Source organism: Paramormyrops kingsleyae, chromosome 4 (genome assembly GCF_048594095.1).
Source record: "Paramormyrops kingsleyae isolate MSU_618 chromosome 4, PKINGS_0.4, whole genome shotgun sequence".
NCBI lineage: Eukaryota > Metazoa > Chordata > Actinopteri > Osteoglossiformes > Mormyridae > Paramormyrops > Paramormyrops kingsleyae.
In genome coordinates, this window is record NC_132800.1 from 44,877,773 (window position 1) to 44,892,430 (window position 14,658).

At 47.6% G+C, this 14,658-nt stretch overlaps 1 protein-coding gene across 2 annotated transcripts in view; it reads right to left on the bottom strand.

Annotated features, from left to right (window-relative positions):
- LOC140588880 (beta-galactoside alpha-2,6-sialyltransferase 1-like) overlaps positions 1–6,113 on the bottom strand; it is a 14,062-nt gene extending 7,949 nt beyond the window's left edge. The window contains exons 1-2 of one of the 2 annotated variants that reach the window (XM_072711469.1): positions 4,701–5,800; positions 4,344–4,441 (exon numbers count right to left, since the gene is read on the bottom strand). In XM_072711469.1, the coding sequence (XP_072567570.1) occupies positions 4,344–4,441; positions 4,701–5,220 (618 nt within the window). In that variant the 5' untranslated portion in view covers positions 5,221–5,800. Of the gene's footprint in view, positions 1–4,343; positions 4,442–4,700; positions 5,801–5,873 lie in introns of those variants that run through there. The other variant, XM_072711470.1, reaches the window with a different exon arrangement.
- Positions 6,114–14,658: the final 8,545 nt, after the last annotated feature.

Genomic DNA, 14,658 nt, shown 5'->3' on the forward strand with positions numbered 1-14,658 from the left:
ATGTACGTAACCATAGCAGCTTACTCTCTGAAGATAACCTGCTACTGAGCAGGTTATGTTCCAGGGTCAGTTTGTTGCAGAAGGTTACTGAGCATGGCGTGCCCTTTTGATGACGATCCTGTGGACATGGAGGCACAAATTATACAAGGTTTTTTTCGCCGGGAGAGAGTTATAAGACCGCGTATTGATATCTTTTCATTTGCAAATGATTATTTGAAAAAGCGTTATCGGTTTTCAAAAGAATCGTTAATTTACTTAACATCTCTTGAAACCGCATATTGCAAATGTCACGAACCCAAACCGCGGGTCTGCGCTTAGCACAGAAAACATTCTGTACATAGCACTTCGGTTTTTTGCGTCAGGGCATTTTTTGTACAATATGGGCGACGCAGAGCATGTGGGAAAGGCAACTGTGTGTAGAGCCGTTCGCACAGTATGTCTGGTACTTAACGCTTCTTACACACGTTTGTACAGTTCCCTGTCCATAAAGCTCTGCGTGTTATTAAAGAGGAATTCCACAGAGGTAGGTTTGTCCTTTGTAGTAAAATGTATGATGCATATTTAATATGTAGTCATACTATTTATATCTATACATGTATTCATCCTGCACACACACACACACACACACACACACACACTTGATACTTCCATATATGACTTTCTGTTTCAGGGTTTCCAAATGTAATTTGGAATACATGTAATACATGTATAGTGACAATAAAAGGCATTCATTCATTCATTCATAATTGGGTGCATTGATGGCACCTACATTCCTATTAAAGCTCCTTTAATAAATGAGGGAGACTATGTTAGATAGATAGATAGATAGATAGATAGATAGATAGATGTCTTTATTGTCACTATACAAGTACAGCGAGATAGCGGAGGAAATCTATTCATAGTATCAATGTGCAGGTAACTTGATTTTGTATCCTTAATTTTTTGCCTTGTTAAAATCATCAAACTCATTACTTTTTTCCACTAACTATAGGTAATCATTACAGGACAGTACAATGCTGGTTACCACTGGTTGCCCTCAGATGGGGTGAGGGGAGGTGGTGGTGGGCCCCCGCCAGTTAGACGGGCTTCAGCCTTTTTTCTATTAGCTACATGACAGAAAGAATATACTTAATCGTGTTTAATAAATAGTTCAGTAATCGTGTAATCAAATATTACCTTTTTGCAGAATGTTTTTGTGTTTCATTTTGACTTGGCTCAAAGTTCTTCTGGCTCCAGAAGGATTACACCTTATTAAATAAGAAACCATATATTCCTAGTCGATACACATTGTTATTTTAACCTAAAGAAATGAATGGCAGGACAAGTAAATGCTTTCATAGTGATTTAACAGTCAAAGGGATGCGGAAGAGGTGTTTAATTATTTTGCATTATAATAAAAGGGGAGGCGATGTCAAATTTGCAATTTAATACACACGCATTTACTCTGTCCGTTATTTTTTGCCAAGCCAACTCTCTTTCTTTAGCCGATGCAGCCGTATTGCTTTTTTTCCATTATTATTGGCTTGAATTCGTCATATGCGTGCATTAAAACTTCCAACTCCGCCTCTGTGAAGTATGCCGCTCTCTTTTTTTCACTTTGATTTTCCATTTTGACTCGTGAAATCGGCGATCAATTGAAAACGTCATTATGTATGCACGGTGCACGCGCATTAACTCTGGGTAACCAATAGGAGGTTGATTGAACTTACTCTTCTCAGGTGTTTTGGAACCGACATACTCATGCGGGTTTAGGGTATATCAACCCAGAGGTTATGATTTACTGTACCAAATGGTAAGTTAACCAAGCTTTCTGGAATACCCCCCTGGCCACTTGACCTAAACACAGTACAGAGTTTGACCAGCAAGTGAAAGAAAAACAGCCAAGGAGTTGCTCAGTATATGTGGGAACTCCAATTGAGATTAAGGACCTTGCTGGTCCCAATGGTGGGGTCACTCTGCTGACTACGGAATTTGAACCTTCTGAGTCTGAGCCCATAGAGTTGCCCCCCAATTAATTATTTAAATACTTTTTTGGGCAATGCATAATTACATCTGTTTTTTTTTTTTTTTTTTTTTTTTTTAATAACCATAGTATTCTAAAATGTAGAGAATCATATAATTAGACATTCCCAACACAGCAACTGAATGTCCTTCATGAGATCATTTTACCCCAAACAAACACAGACCACCTGGGGGGTATTCCAGAAAGCTTGGTTAACTTACCATTTGGTAAATCTTAACCTCTGGGTTGATATACCCCAAACCCGCATACCATGAGTATGTCGGTTCCAAAACACCTGAGAAGAGTAAGTTCAATCAACCTCCTATTGCTTACCCAGAGTTAATGCGCGTGCACCGTGCATACATAAAGACGTTTTCAATTGATCGCCGATTTCACGAGTCAGAATGGAAAATCAAAGTGAAAAAAAGAGAGCGGCATACTTCACAGAGGCGGAGTTGGACGTTTTAATGCACGCATATGAGGAATTCAAGCCAATAATAATGAAAAAAAGCAATACGGCTGCATCGGCTAAAGAAAGAGTTGGCTTGGCAAAAAATAAAGGACAGAATAAATGCGAGTGTATTAAATTGCAAATTTGACATCGCCTCCCCTTTTATTATAATGCAAAATAATTAAACACATAACCCTTCCGCATCCTTTTTACTGTTAAATCACTATGAAAGCATTTACTTTTCCTGCCATTCATTTCTTTAGGTTAAAATAACAATGTGTCTCGACTAGGAATATATGGTTTCTTATTTAATAAAGTGTAATCCTTCTGGAGACAGAAGAACTTTGAGCCAAGTCAAAATGAAACACAAAAACATTCTGCAAAAAGGTAATTGATTACACGATCACTTAACTATTTATTAAACACGATTTAGTATATTCTTTCTGTCATGTAGCTAATAGAAAAAAGGCTGAAGCCCGTCTAACTGGCGGGAGCCCACCACCACCTCCCCTCACCCCATCTGAGGGCAACCAGTGGTAACCAGCATTGTACTGTCCTGTAATGATTACCTATAGTTAGTGGAAAAAAGTAATGAGTTTGATGATTTTAACAAGGCAAAAAATTAAGGATACAAAATCAAGTTACCTGCACATTGATACTATGAATAGATTTCCTCCGCTATCTCGCTGTACTTGTATAGTGACAATAAAGACATCTATCTATCTATCTATCTATCTATCTATCTATCTATCTAACATAGTCTCCCTCATTTATTAAAGGAGCTTTAATAGGAATGTAGGTGCCATCAATGCACCCAATTATGAATGAATGAATGAATGCCTTTTATTGTCACTATACATGTATTACATGTATTCCAAATTACATTTGGAAACCCTGAAATAGAAAGTCATATAGGGAAGTATCAAGTGTGTGTGTAGGCTATAGATATAAATAGTATGACTATATATTAAATATGCATCATAGATTTTACTACAAAGGACAAACCTACCACTCTGTGGAATTCCTCTTTAATAACACGCAGAGCTTTATGGACAGGGAACTGTATAAACGTGTGTAAGAAGCGTTAAGTACCAGACATACTGTGCGAACGGCTCTACACACAGTTGCCTTTCCTATATGCTCTGCGTCGCCCATATTGTACAAAAAATGCCCTGACGCAAAAAACCGAAGCGCTATGTACAGAATGTTTTCTGTGCTAAGCGCAGACCCGCGGTTTGGGTTTGTGACATTTGCAATATGCGGTTTCAAGAGATGTTAAGTAAATGAACGATTCTTTTGAAAACTGATAACGCTTTTTCAAATAATCATTAGGAAATGACAAGACATCAATACGCGGTCTTATAACTCTCTCCCGGCGAAAAAAAACCTTGTATAATTTATGCTTCCACGTTCACAGGATCGTCATCAAAAGCGCACGCCATGCTCAGTAACCTTCTGCAACAAACTTACCCTGGAACATAACCTGCTCAGTAGCAGGTTATCTTCAGAGAGTAAGCTGCTATAGTTACGTACATACCCAGAAAGTTAACCTCCGTTTTTGGAACCGAAAGTTGAGGTTATCCACTAACTTACCCTTAAACTTACCCGGGTATGTCACATAACCTGCTTTCTGGAATACCCCCCTGGGGTCTGTTTCACAAAGCAAGATTTTTTGCTTAGCCAGGTAACTTGCCAGATTTAAGGTAGTTTGGGCTAAATAGACCTTATTTTCATCAATTTACATTTAGCCCAGACTACCTTAAATCTGGCAAGTTATCTGGCTAATGAAGTAATCCTGCTTTGTGAAACAGGCCCCTGGTCTTGTTAAGCCTCCAGACGAGTGACAGAGTCTTTTAACATATACAAACTGAAGATCTTCGGTAACTGTACCTGTGAGTTGACGAGGCGCATGCTCGTCTTGTTGCCCACGTCGGTACTGTATTTTTGGGTGGGAGCCGCGTTGAACCGGAGCACCGCGTCGTGTTTATCTAAGCGGGGAAGCGCAGGCGCGCGCAGCGGCTGTCATGCATCTCTCGCGGCATTTCCACAAACTCAAGTGATTCACTTCACCCACAGTTTGAACCAAAGCAAATTACTTTTACTGCAGTTTTAATCCACATAAATCGTTTATTTGGTACTTTTAACCGGCTTTACAGCTCCTTTCAGCAGCAGACACCGTGTTGCGGCACGATGGAATCTCTCCGTTATGAACCCCGCGTCATTACGCACATTTGACGAAAAACTCACCAATTTCTGCTCCCAGCGCGGAGTTCCCGATGGACCCAGAAGACATGACCACAGCACACGTCTTCAGAGGTCCCAGACTCTGCTCCAAACTCCGCCTAGGTAAGTACTCCTGCCACTCGTTTCCAGAGAACGGACCGTCTTCCGGCTCTATCGTCCGGAGGGGAACCCGAGTCCGCAGCTCGTGCATGAGATCGCTCTGGGTCAGGGTAACATTCCGGTGCATCATGTTGCGAGGGACACTAAACTGGTTTCTTTCCCAAAACTCCCCTATGGCACGACGCATCGCCACCCCGATCTCCGTGGCGTTTTCATCCCACACCGGCCAGTGCTTCTTGTGCACCTTCCACACAAACGCTTTCGCAGTCACCGTGGCTGCGGGGTCCAATCGCTCAGGCAAAAACGATTTCGGCAGGATGAAGTACAGCATCATTAGCAGGCAGGTCGCAATCGTGAAATTAAACCCCCAATGGGGAGAGTGCAGCCGTAGTGATGGCTTCATGATCCAGATCAAAAGCGACATCGGTAAGTGGCTAAATACACTTTTCGTTAGGTAGTATTTCACGTGTTTTTCAGGACTGGTCCAGATCTTTCTCTCCAGCACAGGTCAGACGTTTATTCAAGAGTGCATTTGTAAATTTGCTGACTTCCCTCTCAGCTGACACGCAAAATTCCGCGAAATCACCAATTAAGCGTCTGTATAAACTGCAGTATAAGACACACAAAGGGGTGGATAATTGAAACAAGCAATAAGGTGGGCGTGCTGCGTAAATGATGAAACCAATAAAAACGGTCGTGGTTAATTTTTCAAGCTCTGGACGGATTTATGGACCTGAGTAGGCTATCCCGAGAAACAGCCTCACAGCCTTCCCTCATGCGTATAAAACAGATGTTTATCTCCTGGAATTTTATCGTGCGTTGCTTGGATTACACACTATCCTCATATACTCCGATTAATCTACGTGAAAATACTATGCCTAAGGTGGACGATCACGACCAGTGTCCTTTCTGACAGCCATCGGGCTTTCGCCTGTTCGGTCCCCCTCTGCGCGTTTTCCTGATCTTGGTCAAACCTGCTTTGTAGGACTTTCCCCTTCGCTGATGTTGACTCTGCGTGTTGTGTGGTCAAATGGTCGGTTTGTGCCTTTAATGTATATAACTAATATATAGACTTACTTGCAGCTTACTGTAAAGGATTCTGGCATAGATCATCATCAGGCAGGAAAAAGGAAGAGTACCAGGAGGATAAAAAACAAAATTGGGAGGAATGGGAATGAACTAATGAAACCACCAAATAACACAACAAAGCAACTGGACTAAACAGGAAGCAGGACTAGAAAACCAAGCAGAGTTCACAATAAACAGTGACTATGAACACACAAGCGCACACATAGTACCGTATCACAGTAACTTGAACACAACTATTGAGTAAAGAGCGGAGTAGGGGCAGGCACTTACGTACAAAAGGAACCTGGGCTAAGGAGAGGGACAAGGTGTGGAACATCAGACAATCAACCGATAACAACGGTGCAGGGAGTACAGCAGTAACTTATACTAATTATAATGAACACAAGAATTGGGGAAACTCCAACCAACACTGAAAGAAACACTAATCACACATTAGGAGCATTAAAATAATATATGATACGGGTATCCCAACCATTTTATGTTCGCGGACAGGTATACATCGTACAGAAATTTCACTGATAGGGAGACAAGGTGCAGTCGGATCAACTGGCAATTTCATGTTTCACCGTTTCTATTCCCCCCCCCCCAATGCGAACCGAACGCGCGAGGGGTCGTGATGGTTGATGATGGTTGATGATGGTTATGGTGGCGAACGTCTGATATTGATTTTTATATCACACAAATAAAAGTATGGATTGTCTTTGTCATGATATAATCGGTCTGTCCCAGATAAGATAGTGAAAAGCTGATTATGACAAAAAAAAATAGCACAACATAGCACCGGCGGTAGTTGCATTTCCCTAGCAGAGCCACACGGTGGCAGTAGCACGCCATAACACAATTGCAGGTGAGCCTGTGTCTCGGGCTGTGTCTCATAGTTATCCTTATACGTGTTTTAATTATTTTCATTACATTTGTATTTATTTCACTTTCGTATTCAACATTTGTTTCCTTAGTTTTTTACAGTTTCATTCTTTTTTATGGTTTTTGTTGGGTGGAGTGGTGGCTCTAATGCTAGGGATCTGTGCCAACAACTGGAAGGTTGCTGGTTCAAATCCTCTGAATGCCTGGAGTGCTTCTATTCCATTGGGCCCTTTAGCAAGGCCCTTAACCTGCAATTGCTTCATCCTGGGTATGACGTTAATCTACATCCAGCCCTGTAAGGAGGTCCTCCAGCTTACAGGGAATTTTGGGGGTTGGTGGCAGAATTGACACTCCAGCCACTGGAAAAAACTCACACTGCTCCATTTTGGACCAGTGTGGTGCTGAGGTATCACCCGCAACATGGCTGCACTCAGGTTCTCATCCCTGAGGTGGTTTGTTGTGTGGTGGGTGTGGCAACACATTTTAATAAGTGCATGCTCCTTACCTCTCCTCTATGACTCCATATGACACAATGTCCTTGAGCAGTAAAATGTAGGGGGAGGCTGGGTGGTTGGGGTCCTCTGGTGCTCCTCTTGGCTGAGGTCGTGTGGTCAGTGTCTCTGGGTGGCCGCTGGCCTGGCCTGTTGGGGGCAGTGCGGGGGTTCTGCCCCCCCTGGGGTGGGTGGCGTGCTGCGGGGGGGGATCGGGGGGTGGGGCCTCTGGGTTCTGCCTGTGCCGCTGCGCTGGGGTGGGTGGATTTGGGGGCGTGGGCTCTGTCTGTTGGGGCCGCTGCTCCGGCTCCCAGGCGGGTGGTCGCCTGCATACGGGGGGGGCCTGGTCTGCCCGGGCCCGTTGCCTGGTGGGGGCGGGTCGTTGTCTGCCATTGCCGATTCCGGCGTGGGGCCCTCGGGCGCTGTGGGGTGGTTGGGGGGGGCGGTGGGGGGAGCCTCTGCCTCGCTTAGGGGGGGCCTGGGGTGGCCGGGGGGCGGGGGTCACCCCGCCTGACCGGACCAGCTCCCCGTTTGCCGGTGGGCCTGGGGTTGTCCCATCCTTGACTGCTGGCTGGGGTCTCATCGGGCGTGGTGGGGCGGGACTCTCCCGGTCTGCGCTTGGGGGGGGGTTCCCTGCTGACGGGCTGCCTGTGGCGCCCCTGAACACCCCGGTTGACTGCCCCTGCCGGCTGTGCGGGGTCGGTGATGGGGACTAATTGGGGCCAGTCAGGGATCTGGCTCCGGTGCCGGGGGGGGGGGTCCACTCCTGGCACGCCCTTATTGCTCCCCTGGGCCCGACACCACATTTCACATAACACTAGGGCCTTGAGGGGCGGTGGGGAGGTGCAGGTGGGGCTCTGCCGTCTGCCAGCGGTGGGGTGGGGTGGGGTGCCCGTGCCTGACTGCTCACCCACTTTTTGCACTTAGTCATACACTACCGTTCAAAAGTTTGGGGTCACTTCGAAATGTCCTTATTTTTGAAAGAAAAACATAGTTTTTTTCAATGATGATAACTTTAAACTAATCAGAAATACATTGTTAATGTGGTAAATGACTATTCTAGCTGCAAATCTGTGGTGTTTGGTGCAATATCTACATTGGTGTATAGAGGCCCATTTCCAGCAACTATCACTCCAGTGTTCTAATGGTACAGTGTGTTTGCTCATTTGCTCATTGTAATCATCAGAAGGCTAATGGATGGTTAGAAAACCCTTGTGCAATCATTAGCACAGCTGAAAACAGTTTAGCTGGTTAGAGAAGCTATAAAACTGACCTTCCTTTGAGCAGGTTGAGTATCTGTAGCATCACATTTGTGGGGTCGATAAAATGCTCAAAATGGCCAGAAAAAGAGAACTGTCATATGAAACTCGACTGTCTATTCTTGTTCTTAGAAATGAAGGCTATTCCAATGCGAGAAATTGCCAAGAAACTGAAGATTTCCTACAACGGTGTGTACTACTCCCTTCAGAGAACAGCACAAACAGGCTCTAACCAGAGTAGAAAGAGAAGTGGGAGGCCCCGCTGCACAACTGAGCAAGAAGATAAGTACATTAGAGTCTCTAGATTGAGAAATAGACGAGTCACAGGTCCTCAACTGGCAGCTTCATTAAATAGTACCCGCAAAACGCCAGTGTCAACATCTACAGTGAAGAGGCGCCTCCAGGATGCTGGCCTTCAGGGCAGAGTGGCAAAGAAAAAGCCATATCTGAGACTGGCCAATAAACGTAAAAGATTAATATGGGCAAAAGAATACAGACATTGGACAGAGGAAGATTGGAAAAAGTGTTATGGATGCACGAATCGAAGTTTGAGGTGTTTGGATCACATAGGAGAACATTTGTGAGACGCAGAACAACTGAAAAGATGCTGGAAGAGTGCCTGACGCCATTTGTCAAGCACGGTGGGGGTAACGTGATGGTCTGGGGTTGCTTTGGGGTTGGTAAGGTGGGAGATTTGTTTAGGGTAAAAGGGGTTTTCAATAAAGAAGGCTATCACTCCATTTTGCAACGGCATGCCATACCCTGTGGACAGCGCTTGATTGGAGTCAATTTCATCCTACAACAGGACAATGACCCAAAGCACACCTCCAAATTGTGCAACAACTATTTAGAGAAGAAACAGGCAGCTGGTATTCTATCTGTAATGGAGTGGCCAGCGCAGTCACCACATCTAAACCCCATTGAGCTGTTGTGGGAGCAGCTTGACCGTATGGCACGCAAGAAGTGCCCATCCAGCCAAAGCAACTTGTGGGAGGGGCTTCTAGAAGTGTGGGGTGAAATTTCTCCGGATTACCTCAACAAATTAACAGCTAGAATGCCAAAGGTCTGCAATGCTGTAATTGCTGCAAATGGAGGATTCTTTGACGAAAGCAAAGTTTGAAGGAAACAATTATTATTTCAAATAAATATCATTATTTTTAACCTTGTCAATGTCTTTACTATATTTTCTATTCATTTTCCAACTCATGTGGTAAATAAAAGTGTGACTTTTCATGGAAAACACAAAATTGTCTGGGTGACCCCAAACTTTTGAACGGTAGTGTATACACAGTCCATATTACATTAGGGCCTTGGGGTTGCGGGGAAGGGGATGGGGGACTCTGCCATCTGCCAGTGGTGGGGCCCTCATACCCGAACTGCACCCACTAATTTTAATGCATTGTAGACATAAACACACAATTCTCTCACACATATACATGCACACTTCACACCAACATGGGACGGGGAGGCAATGGGTTGAGGGGCCCCCCCTAACTCCCTGTCTCTTGGGCTGTGGGCCGGGTGGTCCTTGGCTCTGCTGTGCCGTGGTGGGGCCCTGGCGGGCAACCCGGTGAATCTTGGGACGCTCTGGGCCCTGCTAGGCGGATTGGGGGGTTCGGTTTGGGCTGGGTGGGGGGTCTTTGTCTATATGGGCCCCCCTTAGTCCCTCGCGGGCTGCCTCCTGGGTTGGGCGGGTGGTTGTCTCGGGGACGCATGGCCGTGGGCTCTTGTGCCGGGGGGGCGGCGGGGTGTTCTCGGTTGCCTGGTCTCCCCTGCCTTCGCCTTGGGCCTGGGGGGGGGGGGCTGTCGCTTCCCCTGACAGCATCAAATGCCAGCATATCCAATGACAAATCAGCTCACACCAACACTTGCACATACAAGCAATCAATATCATTATTATTACTTTTTAGTGTGTGTTATTGATATAGGAATTGAAATATATATAGTATACACTCACCTAAAGGATTATTAGGAACACCTGTTCAATTTCTCATTAATGCAATTATCTAATCAACCAATCACATGGCAGTTGCTTCAATGCATTTAGGGGTGTGGTCCTGGTCACGACAATTTCCTAAATGCATTGAAGCAACTACCATGTGAATGGTTGATTAGATAATTGCATTAATGAGAAAATGAACAGGTGTTCCTAATAATCCTTTAGGTGAGTGTATATATAAGTATAGTCTCCTCCTTGGATTGCCACCTTATCGTGGTGGAGTGGTTTGCGTGCCTCAGTGAACCTGGGGGCTATGTTGTCAGGGGCAATAGCCCCTGGTAGGGTCTCCCAAGGCAAAAAGGTCCCAGGGGAGTGGCCAGACAAAGAGCAATCCAAAAGAACCCTATGAAAAAGTATAAAAACAAAGTCCCGTTTCCCTCGCCCGGACTAGGGTCACCGGGGCCTCCTTTGGCGAGCGCCTGGTGGCACGCGGGACTGTCCCCAGGTGGGCCCACCACCCGCAGGGGGAATGTCAGGGGTTCGGTGCTTTGTGGATCGGGTGGCGGCCAAGGGAGGCCCTGGCGGTCCGATCCCCGGCTGACAAAACTGGCTCTCGGGACATGGAATGTCACCTCTCTGGTGGGGAAGGAGCCTGAGCTTGTGCATGAGGTTGCGAGGTATCGACTAGATATAGTCGGGCTCACCTCAACACATAGCTTGGGTTCTGGAACCAATCTCCTGGAGAGGGGCTGGACGCTCTTTTACTCTGGAGTTGCGGTGGGTGAGCGACGCCGGGCTGGGGTGGGGCTATTGGTGTCCCCACAGCTCGGTGCATTAACAACGGAGTTTACCCCGGTGAACGAGAGGGCTGTTTCCCTGCGCCTTCAGGTCGGGGATAGGTCTCTGACTGTCATCTGCGCTTATGCACCGAGTGTCAGTTCAGAGTACCCGGCCTACTTGGACTCCCTTAGTGGTATGCTATTTGGCGTGCCGCGGGGGGATTCCATCGTTTTGCTGGGGGACTTCAACGCTCACGTGGGCAACGACAGTGTGACCTGGAAGGGGGTGATTGGGAGGAGCGGCCTCCCTGATCTGAATCCGAGTGGTGTTCTGTTATTGGACTTCTGTGCAATGCATGGTTTGTCCATAACAAACACCATGTTTGAGCATAAGGGTACGAACATGCCCGGGGCTACAGGTCGATGATCGATTTCATAATCGTATCATTTGATCTGCGGCCTTCCGTCTTGGACACTCGGGTAAAGAGAGGGGCAGAGCTGTCAACTGATCACCACCTGGCTCAGGTGGCAGGGGAGGAAGCCGGTCAGACCTGGTAGGCCCAAGCGCATAGTGAGGGTCTGCTGGGAACATCTGGCAGAGGCTCCTGTTCGCTGGAGCTTTAACTCGTGCCTATGGCAGAATTCCAACTGCATGCCGGGGGAGGTTGGGGACATTGAGTATGAATCTCCATTGTGGAAGCGGCCGTACGGAGCTGTGGCTGCAGGGTGGTCGGTGCCAGTCGTGGCGGTAACCCCCGTACCCGATGGTGGACACCAGAGGTGAGGGGGGCCGTGAAGCTGAGGAAGGAGGCTTACCAGGAATTATTAGCCCGGGGGTCTCCGGAGGCAGCTGACGGGTACCGGCGGGCCAGGCGGAACGCAGCTCGGGCAGTCGCAAAAGCAAAAACCCGGGCGTGGGAGGAGTTCGGTGAGGCCATGGAAAGTGACTTTCAGTCGGCCTCAAAAAGGTTCTGGCAAACCATCCGAAGTATCAGGAGGGGGAAGCAGCTCCTGGTTCCTACTATTTATAGTGGGGTGGGGGGGGGGGGGTGCTGTTGACCTCACCTGGGGACATCACTCAGAGGTGGAAGGAATACTTTGAGTACCTGCCTCAGATACATCTACGCACACTGCCTTTGAGACATCTGAGGGCACAGAGCCCGAGGGTACTGGGGGGGGCTTGCACATCACTGGGGCTGAGGTGGCCAGGGTGGTTAAAGAGCTCCATGGTGGCCGGGCCCCGTTGGTGGACAAGATCCGCCCGGAGTTCCTGAAGGCTTTGGATGTTGTGGGGCTGTCGTGGCTGACACGCCTTCTCAACAGTGCGTGGAGGTCAGGGACGGTGCCGCTGGATTGGCAGACCGGGGTGGTGGTCCCCTTATTTAAGAAAGGGGACCGGAGGGTGTGTTCCATCTACAGGGGGATCAGACTTCTCAGCCTCCCTGGGAAAGTCTATTCCGGGATACTGGAGAGGAGGGTGAGATCAATAGTCGAATCTCGGATTCAGGAGGAACAATGCGGTTTTCGTCCTGGCCGTGGAACACTGGACCAGCTTTATACCCTTGCAAGGGTACTGGAGGGGGCCTGGGAGTTTGCCTATCCAGTCTACATGTGTTTTGTGGATTTGGAAAAGGCTTACGACCGGGTTCCCCTAGGTGCTCTGTGGGGGGTGCTTCGGGAGTATGGGGTCCGGGGTCCGCTGTTGTGGGCGATTCGGTCCCTGTACGAACGGAGCAGAAGCTTGGTCCGCATTGCCGGTAATAAGTCGGACGTGTTCCCAGTGCGGGTTGGACTCCGCCAGGGCTGCCCTTTGTCATCGATCCTGTTTATAATATTTATGGACAGGATTTCTAGGCGAAGCCAGGGTGTTGAGGGTGTCCAGTTTGGTGGCCTCAGGATTGCCTCGCTGCTTTTTGCAGACGATGTCGTCCTGTTGGCTTCATCTGCTGGGGATCTCCAGCATGCACTGGGGCGGTTCGCAGCCGAGTGCGAGGCGGCTGGGATGAAGATTAGCACCTCCAAGTCCGAGACCATGGTTCTTAGCTGGAAACGGGTGGTTTGCCCTCTTCGGGTCGGGGAAGACGTACTGCCTCAAGTGGAGGAGTTTAAGTATCTCGGGGTCTTGTTCACGAGTGAGGGTAGGCGAGATCGGGAGCTGGATAGACGAATTGGAGCGGTGTCTACAGTTTTGCAGGCGCTTAACCGGTCCGTCGTGGCTAAGAAAGAACAGCCAAAAAGCAAAGCTCTCGATCTATTGGTCCATCTTTGTCCTTACCCTCACCTATGGTCATGAGCTATGGGTAATGACCGAAAGAATGAGATCGTGAATACAGGCGGCCGAAATGATATTTCTCCGCAGGATGTCTGGGCTCTCCCTTAGGGATAGGGTGAGAAGTTCGGATATCCGGGAGGGCCTCAGAGTAGAACCGCTGCTTCTTCATGTCGAAAGGAGCCAGTTGAGGTGGTTTGGACATCTGGTGCGGATGCCTCCTGGGCGGCTACCCGGAGAGGTTTTCCGTGCATGTCCTACAGGGAGGAGGCCTCGGGGCAGACACAGGACTCGTTGGAGGGATTATATCTCTCGGCTAGCCTGGGAACGCCTCGGTGTCCTCCCCGAGGAGCTGGTAGAGGTAGCTGGGGAGGGGGAGGTCTGGGTGCCTCTCCTGAAGCTGCTGCCCCCGCGACCCGAACCCCGGACAAGCGGCAGATGATGGATGGATGGATATAAGTATAGTGTGTTTTCACAACATTACATGGTCTCAAAGCGCTTTACAGCATCCCCGCCTAAAGCCCCAAGTGAGCAAACTAGAGGCGACAGTAGCAAGGAAAAACTCTGAAGGGAGGAACCAGACTCAAAGAGGGAGCCCATTCTCCTGGGACTGGCAGGGAAACTCAATTGATCAAGATGGCAAAGTCCCGATTCACATTTTCCCAGTCTTAACATTTGAGTCAGAAAGCGGGGGGCAGGGAGCTGATGACAGGCAAGTGCTGGAGCTGCATCAGATGACAGGGCAAACAGGGAAGATGTAGTCGGGCCTACTCATGCCTGTAACTATACCATACCCTTGATTTGATTCTTAGCCATGGTAGCCTGATGGAACACATATCTATTATTCATCAGAATCCTCTGCTTTTCGATCATTACTTGTTAATGTTTGATCTGCAATTAAGTTTAACTTTCATCCCTGTATCTATAAGCTGTAAATAATTCACAGACACTGTGGGGCTGGCAATGCAAATGACAAAGGGGGGGGAGGAGTGTATAAAGATGGAGATGCCTCCTTTATGAGGTGGTAGCCAAGGTCTTCCCAAGGTTGGCAGTCATTGTAGGAAACACCTAGCATTATCCACTGCTAAACAAAAAGAAAACATCATGGAGATCATGGTGCACTGTTTGTTAGACAAAACAAAGAGGGGGGTTAATTATAAATGCTTGTTTAT